We start from the raw sequence: 22,793 nt of genomic DNA on the forward strand, positions 1-22,793 counted from the left end.
TGCTAAATTCAGCAGTTACTTGTTTTCATTTCTGTGCTTCTTTAAAAATAAAGTTACCTGGTTTCTTGGGGTGTGATGCTGGAGTGGGGTGCATTTTAGCATCTCTGGAAAATCCATCTAAGTTCCCTTTTATGGCTTCCAAAGCATCATCTCTGCTCTTCTCTCCTGTCTAAGAGATGACAAATACATATGCGTTCTTCCACCACACAACTGTTTGTCTCCTACATCTCTTAGTCCTACCCTATCAATATTCCCCTCATTTCTCTTTGATTCCTCTCCCTTCCTTTTGATTATACAGCTCTTAGGTCATTTTCTCAAAAGAAGACAGACACTGATGGATGTATAAAACAAAGGCAATGATGAAACAACAGCCAACTAGTCAGCAAAAACTAAGAAAAGAATCCAAGAAATTCTACCTTCTACTCCCATACCCTAAACAAAATGACATAAAGGGTTTACTATAGTTCTTTTAGAAGGGACTTGCTATACACCAGTATACTGAACAAGGACAATAAATCTAATCTCAGGGAAAAAAAGAGTTTAGAATGTTTTCTAAGAAAAAAAAAAAAGCAAATTAACAGTTATTGCAATAACTGAAAGAGCCCATATAAAAGCAGTAAGTATTACACTGATCTTTTCCCTACTACTGAGTATTTTACAAGTAACCAGAAGCTCTACTGTCAGAGTAGGAAATCTATGGATTTTTGTAAGGGAACAGGAAAAAACCCATAAGAGATGCTAGTAGGAAAACAAAATGAATAAATTCAGGTATCACATAATTAAAACTTGAAGGCAGGGGTTCTTAATCATTTTTGTGTCATGGATCCTTCTGGCATCAGTGTCATGAAGTCTATGGACCCCTTTCTCAGAATGTTTTTAAATGCATAAGATTACAAAGGAAACTAATTCTATTATTGAAATACAGTTATCAAAATATTTTCTAAAAAAACAAAACCAAGTTAATGGACTCCAGATTAAGAACCTATGCTTTAGGGTATTAGTCACTGTCTCAGGTTCAGAATTTGGTACTCCTTGTATGAGGAGTAATGAGGAGGGTTGGATGGAGAAGATTCCAAGTTTGATATACCTTGGGTTTCACGCTACTTAGAAGTCTGAGTTTCTGTTTCTGTTCTTCAAACTGGCGTCGCTTTCTTTCTTCTTCTAAGAGTTTTTGCTGCTGTTCAAATCGTTTTCTAAAGGAAATATAATACCAACAACCATATACATGAACTGATAAGATCACTTACTAAGAAACTTAGCAATATAACTCTATTACCACTTTGTGTGATAATACAGTTGTAATTCTAAAATGTCTAATTTTATCCCCATGACATTTCCATCTCCCTTCCATTTACATAAAAAATTTTAAAATTTATTTCACTACTTTTTCTCCCTCCCAAAAAAGAAAGGAAAAACAAAACCCTCATGTAACAAATAAGCCTAATCTAATTCCCATACTGGCCATGTCCAAAACTGTGTCTCAATCTGCATATTAGCCCATCACCTCCCTGTCATAAGGTAGGTAGCATACTTCATTACACTTATACCATTATGTGTTCAGTCATTCACCATCTGATAGGCATCCTCTTTGTTTCCAGTTCTTGGCTACCACAAAGAGAGCTGCTATAAATATTTTTGTACATTATTAATCCTTTTTCTATTTATTTGATCTCTTTGTGATATAAGTTTAGTAGTATTATTGATAGGTCAAAGGGAATGTATAGTTTAATAACTTTTTCGGGATAGTTCCACACAATGGTTGGACTAATTCACAGCACCATCAACTGATTTGCCTGTCTACCCCTGCCCCCCGATACTTCAACATTTGCCATTTTCCTTTTTTTTTAACTAATTTTGCCAATATGATGTGTGAGGTTGAACCTCAGAGTTCTTTTATTATTTTGCATTTTTAAAAATTATCAGTGATTTAGATCATTTTTTCATATGGCTGTAAGTGGCTTCCATTACTATCCTTGAGAATTGCCCAACCTCTGACCATTTAGCAATTGGGAAATGGCTCTTCTTCTTATGAATTTGAATCAGTTCCTTATATATCCTGGAAATGAGACCTTTATCAGAAAACCTAGCTGCAAATATTTTCCCCCTGGTTAATTGTTTCTCTTCTAATCTTAGGTGCACTGGATTTACTGGAGCAGAAATTTTTAAATTTTATGTAATCAAAATTATCCAGTTTATCTTCTGTAATCCTCTCTCTTGTTTTTAACATGAGCTTTTCCCCATCCAAGATATGAAAGGTAACATATTTCTTGTTATTCTAATTTATTATTTGACTTAAAAAAATTACATCATATATCCATTTGGAGTTTATCTTGGCATATGGTCTAAAGAAGTGATTCACAACTAATTGCTGCCAGACTGTTGTTCAGTTTTCCCAGCAAGTTTTGTCAAATCAATGAGTCCTTACCCCAGTAGCTGGGGTCTTTATGGTGATCAAACATGAGGCTGTTAGGTTTGTTTGCATGAGTATTTTATGTTATGTCATGAACCAGTCTATTCTTTTGATCACCCATTCTATTTTTTTAAGGAAGTACTACATTGTTCTGATGATCACCGCTTTTGTAGTAGAGTTTGGGATTTGCTAGCTCTCCTTCTTTTTTCCATTATTTCCCTTGAGATTTTTGATCTTTTGTTCTAAAAGATGAATATTATTATTTTTTTTAGTACTATATAATGTAAACCTTTTCGGCTCTCATTGTTAAGGCACTAAATAAGTAAATTAATTTAGGTAGTACTGTAATTTTTATTATAGTGTCTTGGCTTGCCCAGGAGAAATTATTATTTCTCCAATTATTTAGGGTTATCTTTATTTCTTCAAACAGTGTTTTGGAGTTGTATTTATATATTCCTGTGTGTAACTTGGTAGGGCAGGAAGACTCTCAAGTATTCTATACTTGTATACTATACTATACTAGTAGTGTTTTAAAATGAATTTCTTTTTTCCCTTCTTCCTGATTGGCTTTTATTTAAAAAAAATTTTTTTTGCTTTTTTTGGAGGGGGAGGAAGGGCAGTTGGGGTTAAGTGACTCACCCAAGGTCACACAGCTAGTGTGTCAAGTGTCTAAGGCCAAATTTGAACTCAGGTCCTCCTGACTCCAGGGCCGGTGCTCTATATGCTGTGCCACCTAGCTGCCCCTTGATTGGCTTTTATTTGTAATATAGAGAAATGCTGATGATTTATATGGATTTATTTTATATCCTACAACTTCACTAAAAATATTGTTTTTATTAATTTTTAGATGTCTAAGTATGCCATTATGTCATCTTAAAATAGCAATAATTTTGTTTCTTTTTTACCTATGCTTATCCTAGAAATGTCTTTTTCTTTCTTTGGCTTAATTTCTTTATTGATTTGCTGGTAAAGGTTGGAAAGGAAGGGTTAAAGAAGAACATATGTCCTTTTACCCACTAAAAGTAAATGTATAAGAAATCAGTACTGGCTTTGACCATAATAAAACTATTGTTGGATATTGTACTAGAAAAGCATAGGCCTAGGAATCAACCAATTTGAGGTTCTAGTTTAGACTCTGAATAATAAACTGTCTAAACTTTTACAAATCATTTCACTACTCTTGGCTCTTTCTTCACCTATAAAAATAAAAATTAGACTAGACACCTAAGTTTCTACCAAGCTTTAAAAGTCTGTGATTCTAATAAGAATTTTGAAGGAGCTCTTTCCACTGTCTTGCAGCGCTGCCACCATGGTGCGCATGAATGTCCTGGCAGATGCTCTCAAAAGCATCAACAATGCAGAAAAGCGAGGAAAACGCCAGGTTCTCATTAGGCCGTGCTCTAAAGTAATTGTCCGGTTCTTAACTGTGATGATGAAGCATGGTTACATTGGCGAATTTGAGATCATTGATGATCACAGAGCAGGAAAAATTGTTGTGAATCTCACCAGCCGATTAAACAAGTGTGGTGTAATCAGCCCCAGATTTGATGTTCAATTGAAAGATCTGGAAAAGTGGCAGAATAATATGCTACCATCCCGTCAGTTTGGGTTTATTGTGCTTACAACCTCAGCTGGCATCATGGACCACGAGGAAGCAAGACGAAAACACAGAGGAGGAAAAATCCTGGGATTCTTTTTCTAAGGATGTAAAACATACATACAAATAAAATGCTCCAATGGAAAAAAAAAAAAAAGAATTTGAAGGAACCTGACTTTAAGAAAAAAGTTCCCTGATTAGAATTAGAGATGCCTCTAGAAAATATTTTAAGCCAGCTAAACTTTCATACAATGAGTTGTCCCAAAATGTGATGGACCCTCTTGGGAGGTGATGGCTTCCCCTTCTCTAGATATCTTCAAGCAGAGTTTGAATGACCATACATTATACTCTTTTTGTTCTCTTAAAATTTTTAATTTTTTTCAATTAATGAGATTCTACCTTTTCTCCCTCTAGTCCCTGCTCTTCCTACCTCCCACCCCATGACAAAGAAAGAAAAACAAATGGGATTCCTTGATTTCTTTTGTGTATGGCTTGTATTTGCTGCAGTTGCTTCCAAGGCAAATGCTATGATTCTGTAATAAATCTGAGGCACTTGTTTCTGTTGTATATCTCTTTTTGTTCATGACTGATAAAGATCACTTACTGTTGCTCTTCTGCAAATTGCTTTTGCATGTCAGGGTTATATTGTGGACCTGGGGGACGCATCCCTAAAAAAGGAGCTTGTCCCATGTAAGGCATTCCTGCTGCTGTCATTGGGCCCATTGTTATTCCACCCTAGAAGAAAAGGAATCTGCATTAAGAATCAAATACATATTAGGGTCTGTGTTAAATTTTTTTTTTAAATAAAAGGAGTATGAGATCAAAAAAATTTGAGGACTGTAATAGCTCTGTAATTGCTCTCTGTAACAGTCTCTCCCCTCTCTAGCACATCCTCCAGGTAGCTATCAAACTATTCCTGAAGCAAGAAGTCTAGCCATGATATTCCCCTGTTCAAAAAGATTTGTTGTTTTTAGGATAAAATACAAACTTCTGTTTGGCATTTATGCCCTTCAAAATTTGGCTCCAGTGTATCTTTCCAGGGTAATCATCCACTACTCCAATAGATTTTATGCTCTAGCCAAACTCACTTACTAGCTATTCCCAGCAAACCATACTTCACTTCCTGTTTCCATGCCTTTAAACATGAAATATAATGTGCAATGCCTATTATATTCTCCTTCCTCACCTCCAGACCTCTTAGAAACCCACGCTTCCTTTAATGTTCAGTTCAAATGCCACTATCTCTAAGAGACAGTTACTGATTCTTCTACTTGTTAGTGCCTCTTCTCTATCCTCTTCCCCGTCACTCTGTATTTTATATGTGTGTGTTTCTTATTATTCATCTATGACCATATTTTATCACCCCAGAAGAATATAAGCTTCGTAAGGGCAGAAACCATCTTTTATATTTATCCCCAAGATCTAGTGCAGTACCTGGTACATGAGAGGGATTTAACATAATTTGTTTTTTGGAGGGCAATTGGGGTTAAGTGACTTACCCAAGGTCACATGGCTATTTTGTGTGTGTGTGTGTGTGTGTGTGTGTTAAGTTTCTGAGGCCGGATTTGAACTCAGGTCCTCCTGACTCCAGGTCCAGTGCTCTATTCACTGTGCCACCTAGCCACCCCTTAACATAACTTGTTGATTGATATATAGACTATAGATTTTTTTTTGCTTTTTTTTGGGGGGGAGGGCAATTGGGGTTAAGTGACTTGCCCAAGGTCACATGGCTAGTTTTTGTGTCAAGTGTCTGAGGCTGAATTTGAACTCAGTTCCTCCTGACTCCAGGGCTGGTGCTCTATTCACTATATACAGATTTTTGCAAAGCATTTGACTCATAAAATATTCTCATACAATTCTTGAGGGCAGCTAGGAGATGTCTCATTGGATAGAGTGCCAGTCCTGGAGTCAGGAAGACCTGAATTCAAATTTGGCTTCAGATATTTATTAGCTGTGTGACTCTGGGCAAGTCATTTAATCCTGTTTGCCTGTTTTCTCATCTGTAAAATGAGCTGGTGAAGGGAATGGTAAAGCACTCCAGTATCTTTGCCAAGAAAACTCCAAATGTGGTCACTGACATGAATGAAACAATTGAACAACAACAAACAATTCTTGTAGAAAATATGGAGATATGTGGGTTATATGTGATATACCTGTATAAAAATCAAATAGAAATAAGGGCCACATGTTAAGGATCTCTGTGGACTGCATATTGACTTAAAATTCCTCCATCCCATCACAGATGGAAGAGGGTATCTAGGTTGTTGGAGAGACTGGGTGTGGTGTGTGTATGTGTGTCTGTGTATGCGAGTTATGGAGAAGGGACCACCTAACCCCAACAACTGCTATCCACATAGTACATTACCTTACTGAAGCAATAAAGTACCTTTAAAGATGGGAGGTCGTATGGGCCAGGTACATTAAACCATTATCACCACCTTGACTACTACCTCTACCCAAACCCTGATAGACACAGCCATCCTGAACCAATATTCTTGGGATAAGCATCACTTCCACTTCACTGCCTTCAGCCATCATCCTGGGAAGTAATCCTTGTGGAGATACAGCCTGGCAACTGTTGCTGCACGTGTTCTAGCCATGGCTACTAAAAATCCAGAAAAGAAAAGACCAAAGCTACTGCCACTGTTTTTTTTTTTCAACTTTAAATAGATTTTATTCTCCAAGACAATTGCATTTCCACTTGTTTACAGTACTGATAAAGTGCAATGTTGTTCACTTCTCTCCCTCTGTACACATTCAAGTATTCAGAATGTCCAGATTTACACAGTAGCTTAAATGTTACTTTTAAACTGCTACCGCCTTGGCTACAAATTTGAGTCCTTCAATTTTTGGAAAGCAGTGTGGAATGCTCTTTCTGATGTGTTTAGCCGACCTCTTCAATGGTGGGTCCAGAAGAAGCACCTCCAGATGGGGCTGCTCCACCCCCTGGGAACCTACCAGGCATGCCTCCTGGCATACCCCCTGCACTCTGGTACAGCTTAGTAATAATGGGGTTGCAGACCTTCTCCAATTCTTTCTGCTGATGCTCAAATTCTTCTTTCTCAGCACTCTGGTTCTTATCCAGCCAGTTGATTATTTCATTACATTTGTCAAGGATCTTCTGTTTGTCTTCATCACCAATTTTGCCTTGCAGTTTTTCATCCTCTACAGTTGCTTTCATGTTGAAAGTGTAAGATTCAAGAGAATTCTTGGAAGACACCTTGTCTCTCTGCTTTTCATCCTCAGCCTTGTATTTCTCAGCCTCCTGGACCATACGCTCAATGTCTTCTTTGCTCAGACGTCCTTTATCATTGGTGATAGTGATCTTGTTCTCCTTGCCTGTGCTCTTATCCACAGCAGAAACATTGATGATGCCATTTGCATCAATGTCAAATATTACTTCAATCTGAGGAACACCCCTGGGTGCTGGAGGAATTCCTGTGAGCTCAAATTTGCCAAGCAGATTGTTATCCTTTGTCATTGCTCTCTCACCTTCATAAACCTGAATAAGCACACGAGGCTGGTTGTCCGAATAGGTGGTAAAGTTCTGTGTCTGCTTGGTCGGGATGGTGGTATTGAGTTTGATCAGAACGGTCATAACTCCACCAGCAGTTTCAATTCCAAGGGAAAGAGGAGTGACATCCAACAAAAGCAAGTCCTGCACATTCTCAGATTTATCTCCAGACAAAATGGCAGCCTGGACAGCTGCACCATAAGCAACAGCCTCATCAGGATTGATACTCTTATTGAGCTCCTTGCCATTGAAGAAGTCTTGCAAGAAGCTTCTGGATTTGGGGGATTCAAGTGGAACCACCCACCAGGACAATGTCATGAATCTGAGACTTATCTAGCTTGGCATCTCTTAAGGCCTTCTCCACAGGGTCCAGAGTGCCACGGAAGAGATCAGCATTCAGCTCTTTGAAACGGGCTCGGGTGATTGATGTATAGAAGTCGATACCTTCATAGAGGGAATCAATCCCAATACTGGCCTGGGTACTGGAAGAGAGGGTACGCTTTGCATGTTCACAAGCAGTGAGTAGACGGTGAACAGCCCTCTTGTTCTCACTGATGTCTTTCTTGTGCTTTCGCTTGAACTCGGCAATGAAATGGTTGACTATTCAGTTGTCAAAGTCCTCCCCATCCAAGTGGGTGTCCCCAGCTGTGGACTTGACCTCAAAGATGCCATCTTCAATGATAAGAATGGAGACATCAAAGGTACCACCTCCAAGGTCAAAGATCAACACATTTCTCTTGGCACCAACCTTTTTGTCCAAGCCATAAGCAATAGCAGCAGCAGTTGGCTCATTGATGATTCGAAGCACATTGAGACCAGCAATGGTTCCAGCATCTTTGGTGGCCTGACGTTGGGAATCATTGAAATAGGCTGGTACTGTGACCACAGCATTTGTGACGGTCTTCCCAAGGTAACCTTCAGCAATTTCTTTCATCTTGGTCAAGACCATAGAAGATACTTCCTCTGGATAGAAACTTTTGGTCTCCCCTTTGTACTCCACTTGGACCTTAGGCCTGCCTGCATCATTCACCGCCGTAAAAGGCCAATGCTTCATGTCTGATTGTACAACTGCATCATCAAATCTGTGACCAATCAGATGTTTGGCATCAAAAACTGTGTTGGTGGGGTTCATTGCAACTTGATTCTTTGCAGCATCACCGATTAAACGTTCTGTGTCGGTGAAGGCCACATAGCTTGGGGTGGTCCTGTTTCCTTGGTCATTAGCAATGATCTCCACTTTCCCATGTTGGAACATTTCCACACAGGAGTAAGTGGTGCCAAGATCAATGCCAACTGCGGGTCCCTTCGACATGGTTGCTGGGGAGTCAGGGGAGGTCGCAGCTGACCACTGTAGAGAGAGAAGGGCTGCTGCTGCGCTGAGTAGGCTACTGCCACTGTTGAAATGACACAACATCAGAAACTGATGTGTTTTTATTAGTGGAAATGACATTAAAGAACAGGTATTAGCATTTGCTTTGCTGTTACACCCTAAGGACCATGAGGGGACCTTTCTATCTGACTTGTGTTGTTAAAACCTTCCCTATGTGTTATCTGCCTCATTAGAATATTTGATCTCTTTGGGATCAGGGGCTGTCTTATTAGTTTTCTATTTTGTCCCCCGAGCCTGGCACAGTGTTTTACACACAGCTAACTGTTTAGCAAATGTTTCATTCATTCCCTTTAAACCCAGCAGTAGAACTGTAGTCTGGGTATATATTTCCTTACTATCTATTTATCCTCCAGAATTCTTGTCATAGATTTTAGGAGACTCATTAAGTCTCCTTAATATGCACTCCTGAAATACAGATGAATCTTACTTCAGCTTTTTGTGTGCCTAAGATGCACTACTAGCATCTATGCAACTCTGTATTTCAATAATAAGAATGTAAAAATGTAATGAGAGGGATGTTAAGAGATAAAGAAGGAAGAATTTGGGGTGGCTAGGTGGCGCAGTGAATAGATCACCGGCCCTGGAGTCAGGAGGACCTGAGTTCAAATCTGGCCTCAAACACTTAACCCAAAGACTAGCTGTGTGACGTTGGGCAAATCACTTAACCCCAACTGCCCTCCAAAAAAAGCAACCTATTGTGGTCTAACCTACAAACTACAGAGTGAACTGTGTTGAAGGTTTTGTGAAAGAAGAAAGAAAGAAAGAAATGATGTCATGATCCTCTTCAAAAAATGAATTACAAGCACAACCTGTGAATAGATCTGAACTGCGTGAATGGTGACTCAGCCCATTAGGTAACTTAGCTCGTTCTCTCATTCTCCTTCTCCTCCTCTCAAAAGGAAGGTAAATTTGATGGCTAGAAGCTGCCTAGTTAATTTGGAGTATACTGGCTAGATTTCTTTCCTTCTTTTCTATTCTTTCTTTCCTTTTCTCTCTTTTTCACAAAACCTTCAACCCAAAGCCCTCCTGGCTTAGAGTGAATGTCAGTGTTAATTGTTTCTCTTTGGAACAGCAACCCTGAGGTTCTTCCCCTCCTAGCTTAATTTTTCTTCTCTTTTTTCTTTTTCCTAATTAAAGGGGACATTCTGTGACTCACTTCTTCAAAAGACCTAAGCACTGAATGGGCGTTTCCTCACTCATAAGTGAGTACCTAAAAAGGCCTTGTCTAAAAGGCCAAGGGTCTCCCACTGTATCCTGAGCCACCTCCAATTGTCCTGACGAATATCTGGCCACTAGTCCCAGATGGCTCTTGAGGAGAAATTGAGGCTGGTGATTTTGCACAGTCCTCCCTCCCTCACATCAAAATCAACTGCCAAGTCATATCATCATTTCCCTGTTACTCATGGTCAACAACAAATAACAATATCACTCCCATTAGATTGCAAACTCTTTGAAGGCATGACCTATATCTTATCTGCTCTTTTTCCCAGTTGCTGGCACAGTCAAACACATAGCTTTAAGTGACCACTGAACTGAATTGCTCACTTTTCCCCATGAACTCAAAGTACTGCAATTTTTTCTTTTGGAACTACCAAAAACAAGTTTTCTAACTGTTTTCCCTTCAAGTGCAGCATCCTTAAAAAGCAGGAACACAAAGACAATCAGTTTATTCAGGAAAAAAAATATGGTTAGATTTTTCCAGACTTAGAAACCAGGCAGATGAATAGTCAGTAGAAAGGATATCATCAATTAAAAAAAAAAGTCACTCCTTAAGAAAGCATTAATTCCTTATATTTTGCCATTCAATATAACGATAGAGGAAAGGTTGCTAGAAATGCCAATAAAAATTAATTAGAATTTTAATTGGTGTCAGTTGTAAGACAGCAATATTAATCAAGATTTTGTTGCTTTGAGGATGACAAATTTCAAACTGCCTATACGTACACATATTAACTAATCTCTTACTTGTTTATTTTCACCTTTCCAATGCTAAGAACAAGAATCAGAACTCCTTATAATGGTATCAAAATTAGCATCACCAGTTAAGAATAAAAATTTAGCAGCTTTCTGTTTCTCAGGTATGAATTTTAGGGTGTTTATGCAAAACACACCCAGATCCCCTCCCCCCTCCATTCCCCTACCCCTTGTGACCTGCTAGCTTACTCTGGTACTGCAGCAGGTCTGAGGTCTGGAAAATTGCTCTTAGAACTTCACAGCTGGCATAACACAAGCAGAGAACTCTGACTAGAAGCAATCTGTTTTCTAAATTAAGAATGTGTAGCTGCCAATATTGCCAAGCCTAGTCTGTGGCTTATTTAACAACAATTTGGCTCTCCAACTAGGTGCTGGCAGTTAAATGAATATAACCGTGCTAAATGAATGTAGCTTTTAAAAAAATATTGACAACTACTGAGACGGTACACAAAATTAAAAAGAAATCCCTAAAACCATAAAAGTTGAAAAACAAAATGATGTATGGGGTAAATAAACAAGGAATGAGGATAATATGGTGCCCTTGCAGAGCAAAGGGAAACATTCTTTCCAATTATAACACTCTTTGAAGAAGTTCCAAAGACCTTCCCCAAGAAGTGTGTCCTACTTATTTTCCCTCTATTTAAAATCTAAGGGAACTGAGGCCAAAAATTAAGGCTGCTAATGACTTCTGAACTGCTAAATCTAATGGCTATTTTTCAATCTTTGTCCTTCTTGAACTCTCAGAAGCCTCTAACACTGTTGATTATCCCCTCCTACTGGATAATCTTCCCTCCCTTCACTTCTGATCTACTACATTCCAGGAGTACGGTTGGTCTTACAGAAGCATGTCATGGAGAACTGGGCAAAAAGGGATTCAGCAATCTTGATGCCGGAAACCATGAGACAGGGAGAAAGAGATGGGATAGGCCTGAGTTTGGCAAATACTTTTATCTGCTATGCCACCATAAGCAGTATTAAGTTGGTACAAAAATTACTAAATTAAAAACCGCTATGTTCCCCCTTACAGAATTCTAAAGTACAGCTTAGAGATCCTCTATCTTCTGACTTGTCCATGGTTTTACAGGTCAATCTATATGTATTTATTATGCAATTATCTTGTGTTAGACACTGTAACAGGCACCAAGAATACAAATATAATGAATGAAACAATCCTTACTTGCAATTCTAATGGGGAAGACAATTAGTACATCTATTAAGTATAAACAGAGTACAAAGTGGTTTGGGAAGGAGAAATGGCATTAAGTAGTTGGGAAGAAGTAGAAAAAATCTTCATGAAGAAGGTGATGCTTCCTGGTTGAAAGAAGAATGGAATTCTTTGGGGTGAGGGTGAGGAAGGAGCAAATTCCAAGTAGGGAGATGGCCAAGCATGAAGATGGGAGATAGAATGTCATGTCTGAAGAAGAGAGAGAAGGTCAGTTTGGCTGGATCACATAGTACAGGAAAGGGAGTAATGTTCATTGAGAATTAAAAGATAAGATCAAGTCAGGTTTTGAAAGGATTTAAAAGCTAAACATATAAATTTCTATTTTATATTAGAGGCAACAGGGAGCCACTGGAATTGCTGAGTTGGGGAATGAAATGGTCAGATCTGTGTTTTAGGAAAAATCATTTAGGCAGTAATGTGTAGGATGGACTGAAGTAGAAAGAAAGGCAGGAAGAAAAATCAGGCAACTTGAAATAATCCAGGTGAAAGGTGATGAGGTAGTAAGTAAAAGTAGTAGCAGTGTGAATGAAGAGGATTTAGACTTAAGAGATGTCACAGAGGTAGAACTGGCAAGATGACAACTGATTGGATATGTGGTGAGAAAGAAAGTGATGAAGTTGCTCAGTTGTGTCTTGGGGTCTTCCTGGCAAAGATACTGGAATGATTTACTATACCTTTCTTCAACTCATTTTCATTCATTATCATTCAGATAAATCTTCCTGACTCCAAGCCCGGAGTTCTTTATGCCATATCCATATACATAACTGCCCGAGAAAGTAAGGAGTTGAGCATAATGATGGAGTTACAAACCTGGGGGATAGAAGAATTCTGGTGCCTTCAACAGAAATGAGGCATGGAAGAGGGAAGGGTTTGGGGATGAGGGCTTGGAAGTAGATGAGTTCAGTTTTAGATACATTGAGTTTGAGATGTCTCGAGGACAGCAGTTGGTTTTGTGGCAATGATGCTCAGGGAGAAGATTGAGGCTGGATATAGAGATATATGAGTCATCTGTATAGAGATGCTATTAGGACCCTCTGTGAACTAACTGGGTTACTGAGTAGGCATAGAGAGAAGAGGGTCTAAGTGAGAAACCTAATTGCAAAGGGCTGAAGAATGGATGAGAGTAGAGAAAATGATGGCAGAGAGAACAGACAGCCTTTTTCACAGAGTTTGGTTATGAAAGGGTGAGAGATAAAAGATGATAAGTTTGAGAGGATGGCAGGGTTCAGTAAAGGGTTTTTAAAGATGAGGGAAATTTGGACTTTTTGAGGCTGAAGATGGGAGAGAAGGGGATCAAGTATACATGTAGAGGTAGTGGCCTTAACAAGATCAGTTGGTTAGAGGACAATGTCAATGAGGCCACAGGCACAAGAGTCAGCTAGTTTTACTTTATTCCACTCCTACAGACTACTTCCCTAATTTAGGTCTTCCTTATGTTCTACTGGCTACAAGAAGGGGTAGGCAAGAGATTAATCAGCACAAATCTGTCACCATTACTAGAAATATAGCTCAAAACACATGCACTATGGTGGATCAATACAATTATCTTCATATAAGTTAACTTTCAATTTCAGACCACACACAACATTTCTTTTCTCCACCCCATCTTTTGAACACAGCTATAGCTGAACTGACATCTTTACCTACTTCTCTCCCATTTATTTATTCAAGGCTATAATAATCATTTCACTGTCCAACTGAAGAGCTCTGCATGGTACAAAAGATCCCATTTCACATCTTCAGCTTGCTTTATCTTTTTTTCTCAAGGTTCCTAGTTTTTTACTTTCAGAACTTTTCATTCTGTATTTATTAGCAAGTATTCTGATGTATTGCCTAAGTCTCAAGTTTTCAGGAAAATTTACTGCTTTTGCCAAGAAAATTCTTCTACAAGATAGTATAACCCAAATTTTTCCTCTACTCTAACTAGAAAAGAAATGGGATTATAAAGCTGATCATTTAACATATATCCCCTTCTTTCCACTCCTCCCAAAACTAACTCTCTCAAATTAAAAAAAAAAAAAAGATAGTTCTTGCTCTTTTTTTTTTTTTTAAAGCAATCGGGGTTAAGTAACTTGCTCAAGGTTACATGGCTAGGTGTTTCTGGGTGGGTGCTAAGTGTCTGAGCCCAGATTCGATCCACATGTCATCCCGACAACTGGAGCCGGTGCTCTTACTCGCTGTGCTACCTGGCCGCCCCAATAGTTCTTGCTCTTAAGGAGCTTACAATTTAATGGGGGGGAGGCAACACACAAAAGGAAACTGAAAAGGGGAAAAGGAGGCCACAAGAGGGTAATACAGCATGGAGCATGTTGAAATTAAGCAAGCACTGCCGCTGAAAAATGGAAGTGTTACCTGGAAAGTTCTGAGCCCTCTATAAAAGATGACTTTGGGAAGACTTTATTGCTCCAACATCCCAATCAGAGGGGAGAGGTAACTGAAGGTTTTGAGAAGATGAGTGTCAAAAACTGAGTCAGTGGGCACAGTGATGAGATTTCAGTTGATCAACTTACCCTAGAGGAGGAATGATAATCCCTGGAGTCAAAACCAAACAGGGATGCTGATAGAAAATGCAGAGCTACCAGGAAAGTTATATCTTTTCTTTTTTTTTTTTTTAAGCAATCGGGGTTAAGTAACTTGCTCAAGGTTACATGGCCAGTTATTTCTGGGTGTGGTGCTGAGTGTCTGAGCCCGGGATTCGATCTCCAGGTCATCCTGACACTGGAGCCGGTGCTCTTACTTGCTGTGCTACCTGGCCGCCCCGAAAGTTATATCTTTTAATGTAGTTATTGACTAATATCATTTTCAGCTAGCAGAGGTGTTAGGAAAGTTAGTGATCAGAGGAGATACCCCTCAGGTATCTTGAACTGCGTCTCCAATAGTTATTTGGGCAGCTCAGAGGTCTGCTCAGATCAACTAGTGGGGGAAAGGGTGGGAAGTTCCCCATGGCTATTGGGGTGGGGCAGGAGGTTTGCAGCACCACAGATTTGGTGACAGTAACCAAAATGGTTCTCTGGGAAGAGCAGAATCTTTCAAACTCATATTAGGGTTGAGTGACTATTACCAAATGTCACTTTGAAGTGCCTCTAGAATGCTCACTATGTTTCCCCTTATATATGGGAAAGGCTTCTGATGCCTGCCAAAGATGTTTGTTTTCTAGTTCCTAGGGATTCTAGGGCCAAGATTGGCTAGGAGTATTTCTTAATCTCTGCCTAGGGTGCAGAAATTTGTTACCTCTAAGAACTACAGGATGCTGCGAAAATGACTTCATTAGGACTTTTATTAGTCAGTCAGCAAACATTTATTAATCACCTACTATATGCTAAGCACTATGATAAGCTCTGGGAATACAAAGAAATGCAAAAATAGATCCTGCCCTCAGAGAACTCACAATACAATGGGCATTACAGTGATTTTGAAAATAGGGACTCATCTTCCCAGGAGTTTAGGGGTAACAAAGTAAAAATAGTAAAATTTAAAAAGAAAAAAACAATTGAGAGTTGATTTATCCCTAAGTAGCTGGGGAGTGGGGGGATACAGCACCACAAAGGCCTTCAAAGATACTATTTTTTAAAAGGAAAATAGGGCCAAATAGTCACAGCTTTTGGTGAGTATATTTCTGGCAAACATGTCAATTCAATGAAAGGAAAGATAGCATTTGAAGTTTTAAAGGTTCTAAAAAGTAAACATAACCTTATATCAAGGGAAAGAGTTATTCAAACTAGACTTTATGGAATACACTGTAGCAGTTCTACATCATAGGAGCCCCTCTTCATTTCATTCCTTGATTATTATATATTATATAATTATATATTATATAACATCCTCTCGGGTATTCTTTGTGCCTCCACAGTTCCTCCTTCCCTAGTCTATCCTAAGTAATACACCCAAATTAAATCTCTTAAATTTCATTTTGTCAGTCCCTGTTCAAGCACAGCAGTGTTCTATGATCTACCACATTTAGTTCAAACTCTGGTGCCTAGTTTTCAGGATCCTTTATCATATGATCTCAACCTACTTTTCCAGACTTTTCTCTAACTACTCTAACTCCATCATCTTCAGAAATGCCACTCTGTAGGCATGTCCTGTCTCATCCCATTTCTGTGTCTTTGCTGTGCTTCCTACCTGGCATTTTTCTCTTCCCCCCACATTCTATCCAAATCTTACCCATTCTTTTATGTTCCAGAACAAATTTCACTTCCATGGACCTGTCTCTTACTTCTTTAGCCAACAATGACTTCTTAATTGGACCCCTACTACTTTTCTAATCAGTGCTTAATGAATAAGGTACTGGAGTTTGAGCCAGGAAGACCTTGGTTCAAATCCTGTCTCAGTTCTGTGACCCTAGCAAGTCACTTAATTTCTGTTCCTTAGTTTTCTCATTTGTAAAATAAGGAGACAATTGGGTTCTATTGCCTCTTAGATCCCTTCTGGCTCTAAATCTAGAATCTTATGAATTTATCTCTCCAATTCCATACAATGTCTAGTGGATGTCAACCCACCATTATTAATAATTTTGGTAATGGCTGAATTGTGTTGGCTAGCTTCTCCATCTGACTTTAATGGTTCTTGCTTTTTGCCTTGTTCTATGGCTAACAAGAAGTGCCGAGAAAGGAGGAAAAGGAAGAGGAGTGGTAGCTCCACGATTTTCTTGTTATTCACTAGCATTTTTATTGTTAGCATTGTCACCAACTGTTTTAAAGCTGCTTGTCAGTGAGTACTGGTATAGTTTAAAACTATGTAACAGAATTTATGAATCCACATAACTGGGCACACCTGAATTGAAGTATACTAAAAATAAATGATTAAAGGCACTACTCATTCCTTCACCTTGTTGAATTCCTCTCCTCTTCCCTTGTGATTCCAATGTAATTCTTATTTTAAGTATCAGTAAAGCTTAACCTTTATTTTTTAGAATAAAAATAAATATAAACATAAATATTATATTTCCTTTCTGTATCCTCCATAGATTATCTTGTACTTCTCTGGGGTGTGGGTGTGGGTAAGTATACAATACTTTATAGAGCCCTGATTTGAGGGCAATTGCAACTAAATGTGCAAAGGAATACAGGAAAAAAATGTGATCAATTCTCCTTTCAATTATTTCCTAATTATTATGGGTAATAATAGTAGGCTTGTAGGGCATATGGCTAGATGGAGCTATGATTTTGTTGGTGTGGGTATTTCCCTCAATAATGAATTAGTGCAAATCATAACCCCTGGGCCATTCTTGTCCATGTTCTTCCAAGACTTATCCTTCAAGGATGATTTAATGGTGAGCTAGATGCTTTCTTCTATGTCTTGTTATATCTTGTTAGTATAAGTACAGTATTTCAGCTCTCTATTATCCCTCACCACATGATCAGTGCATTTCCCTTTCTTTTTAGAATAAGTTTTATTGTTTTTTTTTTTACGACAGTCATTTCTGGATATAACTTCTCCTTTTCTTCCTTTTCCCTTAACTCTTGGAATAAAGGAAAACAGTTAAGCAAAAGCAAACAATGCAGTGCCTAGGCTTGACTGTACATGTAATATTTCATGCTTTGTAGTCCTCTACCTTTTTATCAAAAGATGTATTTCAACATCTGTTCTCTGGGATCAAGAAAACTATAATAAAAATAAATTTAGGGGAAAAAAAGAGAAAGGCCATTGGATTTGGCCCCTTTCTCCCCCCCCAAGAGGTCAACTGTAACCTTTGAGATTGAAATTTCAATAAAGCAGTGGTAGCATAAACCAGACTGCTGGGACTTATAAGGGTGTGAGAATGAAAGTTGCAAGAACAGATCACATATCTGAGAAGTCTGGTAGTAAAATGAGAGAGATTATATGAAAGTAGGAAAGAAAGTGAAGTCAATTGATCAATCATTAGGCATTTATTACATGATTACTATGTGCCAGACGTTGTCCTAAGTATCTAAGATATAAAAAAAGGTGAAACACTACCCCCTGTCCTTGTGGAGCATTAATATTTTAAAAATGGAGAAAACAAGCAAATGATTAGGACATACAAGATGTAGAGTGGATGGAAGTAATCTCCAAGGGAAGGTGTGTGTGTGCACATACGTGTGCACACATGCATATGCATGTGCATAGGGGAGGTCAGCTCAAAGGCACAATGTATCATGAATAAGGATCAGCAAGAAGGCCAGTGTAGCTGGGTTGCAAAGTATGTGGAGGGGATGAGAGTATAAGACTAGAAAAGGAAGGAAATGGTCAGGTGATGAAGGACTTGAAATGCCAAACACAGGAATTTGTATTTGATCTTAGAGGTAACAGGGAGCCACTGGAGTTTACTGAGTACAAATAGTCTGACATGATCAGACCTGTGCTTTAGGAATATTACCATGTTGTCCCCTAACTGGAAGGTGGAAGTGGGTAGAGACTTGAGGCAGGGATTCTAACTAGAAAGCTATTGCAATAGTCCAGGTGAGATGTGATGGGGCCTGTACAAATGGTGGTGGCTGTGTGAGTGGAGAGAAGAGGATGTAAATAAGAGATGCTTTGAAGGTAGAAACAACAAGATCTGGCAACAGACTGGATATGTGGGGTGAGTTCAAGTAATGAGTTGAGAATGACACCAAAGTTGAAAGCCTGGGTGACTGGAAGAATGGTAATTTTCTCAAGAGTAATAGGAAAGCTGAAAAGAGCAGAGTGATGGGAAAGGTAATGAGTTCTGCTTTGGACATGCTGAGTATGAGATGCTCATAGGACATCCATTGAGATGTTAAAAAGGGGGTTGGTTTATCAGGAACATAGCTCAAAAGACTGAGGCTGGACATATAGATCTGAGAATCATTTGCATGGAGATGATAAAGGAACCCACAGTAGCTGACGACATCACCAAGAAAGAGAATACAGAGGGAGAAAGGGGCCCAGGACAGAACTTTGACAGAAAACATGGTTAATGGGTGACCTAGAAAACATGGATGAATATCCAGGAGGCTAAGAAGGAATAATGGGACAGGTAGCAGGAGAACCAAGAGAGAAGAGTGTCAAAAAATCTTAAGAGAGGAAAGAGTATCTAATGGGTGGTCATCAACAGTGTCAAAGGCTGCAGAGAGTTCAAGAAGGATGAAGACTGAGAAAAGGTCATAAATTTGGCAATTAAGAGATCACTGATAACTTTGGAGACAGCAGTTTCAGTTGAATGAGGTTGGAAGCCAGACTTTAGAGAGTTGTGATGAAAGAAAGTTAAGACACCAATTGTAGATAGCCTTCTCAAAGAATTTAGCCACAAAAAAAAAGAGGCAAGATACAGAATGATAGGTAGTGGAGATGGACAGATCAAGTGAGAGTTTTTTAAGGATGGGAGAGACATAAGCATGTTAATAGTCAGCACAGGAGTTAGGGAGAGACCATAGGATTAGTGAAGAAATGGGGATACCAGTAGGGGCAATCTGATGAAAAAGGGAGGGGACAGGATGAAGAATTCATGTAGAAAGGGTATTTAATAAAATACCCAAATTATTAGTCAGTAGATAAGGAGTAGATGGTGATGGGGTGATACAAACTTTGTGAGATTAGGAAGAGAGAAGATGAAGCTTTTGGAAAATGGCTTCAATAAAGTGATATCCTTACCTAAGAGGATGGGAGGGAAGAAGGGAAGGGCCCATGTGGGGGACGGGGAAGGAGAAAGAGATGGGTGTGATGAGAAGTTTGAAGAGGGATGAAAGATCTGGGATAACTGCTGTGATGAGTGAGATAGGAAGTATAAAAGTATTGCCTAACTGCAGGGAGGATCTAGTTGAGATTGTGAAATATTAATTTGTATGTGGATCTAATCCACAGTTGCATGATTTTCTATAGCTCTGTCCAGTAGCACATGGATAGGAATAAAGGAGGAAGAAGGCAGTAGTAAGCTCCTGGGAGGTTTGGCTAAGTATGACTGAGGATAAAGACAATGGGGCAAGGGATTCCATAGTTGAATATATTTGAAGAGGTTCACCAAAGGCCTTAAGGAAAGAAGGGATCAATGCATGGCTAGATGCTTTTCTAGGTAGAGGGCCTGACTTATGATTTCATAAAGGCAAGAATTCTTGGAGAAGAAAGAATTGACTATGGTATAAAGAGATAAGGGATAATTATGGAAGCAGTGTTTCAGAGGAGGTAAGAGGGGTCATGAGGGCATGTAAAGGCTTGGCTCTAGAAGGGAGGAGGCAATCTTACTTCTCTGTGACTAGAGAAAAGTTGAGAGGACAGATACAAAGACAGTGATATGCTGACGTAAAAATGAAGTATATGAGGTGACTCACTGCAGAAAGAAGTTAAATTAACTGTTAAGAGCATGTATATGCTGGGAGTGGGGATAAAGTTAGGAACCTTAAGAAGTAAAGAAAAGACATGGAATAATGGTAGTGCTAAATGTGATAGAGAATTCATGAAAGTTAAGTGAAATAGCAAGTTAGGGCTAGCTTGACATTTGGCAACATAACTAAGTTCAGCTTTGGATGTGCATCTTTTATAAGTTCTCAGTGACCTAGGAGGGAAAAAAGCTACAATGGGGGTGATTCAAGGTTGGGGATTGTTACCATTTGACTTAGGGGGGTTAGATAAATGGGTAGAAAAAGAAGGCATTTGAATGATTTGATCAGGAAGTTTAGGATAGGAAGGGTTTTGAAGGGTAGTGGACTCCAAAGTAGGAATGACTGAGTGAATGGGATGTTTGAATGAAGGCTGAAAATGGGCTCAGGAGGCATGGTACAGTGAAAGAAAGGAGGCAAGGAGGTTCTAAACAGAGAGAAAGTGTTGCTTTAGAATTCAACAGAGATGACAAAACTTGTCTTCTTGCTTTCCTTTCCCCTTTGTTGTTTCCTTTTTTTTTAAATTTTATCTAGCTTTTTTTTTCAGAGAAAGTATACAAAGGATAATATAAAACAAATAATGCAGAATGAAGGAATTATTCCATTGGGAGTGAAGTAATTCAGGATCAACCAAGAAAGAATCTTGGAACTCACCCAAGGGTGAATTTTCTTTTATCAGGAACTTTAAGATAGAGTGGTCACTTCATGTCACAATTCCCATCCTTTCTATTTCCTCCTTATTATTCTTTTTTTTTTTTAAAGCAATTGGGGTTGAGTAACTTGATCAAGGTTACACGGCCAGGTGTTTCTGGGTGGGTGCTAAGTGTCTGAGCCTGGATTCGACCCCCAGGTCATCCCGACACTGGGGCCGGTGCTCTTACTCGCTGTGCTACCTGGCCACCCCCTCCTCATTATTCTTAACACTGTTGCGTTAGTCAATAATTCCTCTTTATGGGGGAAGATTTTTATGGTTTCCTCCATCATCTTTTCAGAAAGAAAATTATCATTAAGGAAAATGAAAAACATTTTAAAAGATGTGTGGACAATTTATATCAATTATCACTACTATGAGGTAGTGTGGTCTAATATGTTGAAGGTTGGTCCTGGTATCAGAAAGTTTTGTGTTTCAGGCAATCCAAAGACAAATAAAAGGTCATTTGACCTCCAAATATTCCTGATAAATTAGACAAATTTAAAGATAAGCTACTAATAATGAAGGTTTCCATACAGGAGACTGGAAAGATATAGTACTGTTTTATTGTTATCATGGTGATGGTGGAAGTTTTTTTTTTTTCATTTGTATGGGAAACCCCCTTTGTTATTTCTTAAGAATCTCATTCTAACTATACTTTATCTCTTTCAAAAGAAAGCTTCTCAAGGACAGAGATTGTTTCCTTCTATATGTCTAATCTTACTATGTTATATTTGGTTGACAAAATGTTGGATCACAGCACACCAAAGTCTTTTTTTCCCTCTAGACTTTCTTTTAGAGACTGAGATTTTTAACCTTTCAAAATATAATTAATTTTAGTTTCTAAAGCATCTCTAACCCAAAAGTCCAGAAAAATTAGGAAATCAATTAAGAACAATTAATAATAACAATAGGTAACCCTTTCAAAAGAACTTTGCTTCTCTAATGCACATTCTGATTCCTTTTTTCCAATTATTATTTGCAAGTACTTGTACTTTATTAGATAATAAAAATAGTTAACATTTATATAGCTATTACTCTGGGCTAGGCACTGTGCTAAATCCTTTGCAGTTATCTCATTTAATTCTGTTATTATTATGCCCTTTTACAGATGAGGAAACTGAGGCAAAGAGAGGTTAAGTGACTTGCCTGGGACCACACAGCTAGTGTCTCAGGCCATATCTGAACTTGGGGTTCCTTGATTCCAGGGCCAGTGCTCTACTATGCCACCTCATTGCCCTCCTTAGATGGAAAGTCATCTAAGGAATCCATAATCCAGACATTAATAGTTCCTAGGACATAGAAGTGTAACATAGAAGTGTAACAGAAAGTGTACCTTTAGAAACAATAGGTTAATAAGACAAGTACCTGCATGGCAATAGGTCCTGGTGACATTTGAGAACTGTAATTCATTCCCATCATGCCTTGCATATTAGGCTGCATAACTGAAACCATTGGAAATCCTTGTTGCTGAATTGGCATCAGACCTATTTGAAAACATAAGAACATTATTCAAGTTAATAACTTTTAAAGTCTGATCTTAAAACTCTGTTAAGTAATCCTCTGGGGTATGCTAATAATTAAGCATTCACACAAACAGCAATTAGCATGCAAAGTATACAGTGTAACAATGTAATAGAGATTCTGTTGAAAATAGGAAAGACAACAAGAAACTCATTTTGGTATGTCAGAGAG

At 38.6% G+C, this 22,793-nt stretch overlaps 2 protein-coding genes and 1 pseudogene across 9 annotated transcripts in view; 1 reads left to right on the forward strand and 2 right to left on the reverse strand.

Annotated features, from left to right (window-relative positions):
* Nucleotides 1–22,793, reverse strand: part of SYNRG (synergin gamma) — a 101,019-nt gene that overhangs the window by 63,193 nt on the left and 15,033 nt on the right. For all 8 annotated transcript variants that reach the window (XM_069078125.1, XM_069078124.1, XM_069078126.1 and 5 more), the window contains 4 exons: nucleotides 22,467–22,585; nucleotides 4,612–4,742; nucleotides 1,088–1,193; nucleotides 58–169 (listed from right to left, as the gene is read on the reverse strand). In XM_069078125.1, coding sequence (XP_068934226.1) covers nucleotides 58–169; nucleotides 1,088–1,193; nucleotides 4,612–4,742; nucleotides 22,467–22,585 — 468 coding nt within the window. The remainder of the gene's footprint in view (nucleotides 1–57; nucleotides 170–1,087; nucleotides 1,194–4,611; nucleotides 4,743–22,466; nucleotides 22,586–22,793) is intronic.
* Nucleotides 3,668–4,167, forward strand: LOC138153749 (small ribosomal subunit protein uS8-like). Its single transcript, XM_069078129.1, has one exon. It carries the CDS (start codon nucleotides 3,720–3,722, stop codon nucleotides 4,110–4,112), a length of 393 nt encoding a protein of 130 aa, XP_068934230.1. The 5' UTR covers nucleotides 3,668–3,719; the 3' UTR covers nucleotides 4,113–4,167.
* The window catches only part of LOC138153746 (heat shock cognate 71 kDa protein pseudogene), a 572,612-nt pseudogene continuing 556,472 nt past the window's right edge, over nucleotides 6,654–22,793 (reverse strand).

The sequence above is a fragment of the Petaurus breviceps genome, unplaced genomic scaffold (assembly GCF_028583685.1).
Source record: "Petaurus breviceps papuanus isolate PSGF00001 unplaced genomic scaffold, PetGlider_PUasm1.0 91023, whole genome shotgun sequence".
Classification (NCBI taxonomy): Eukaryota; Metazoa; Chordata; class Mammalia; order Diprotodontia; family Petauridae; genus Petaurus; species Petaurus breviceps.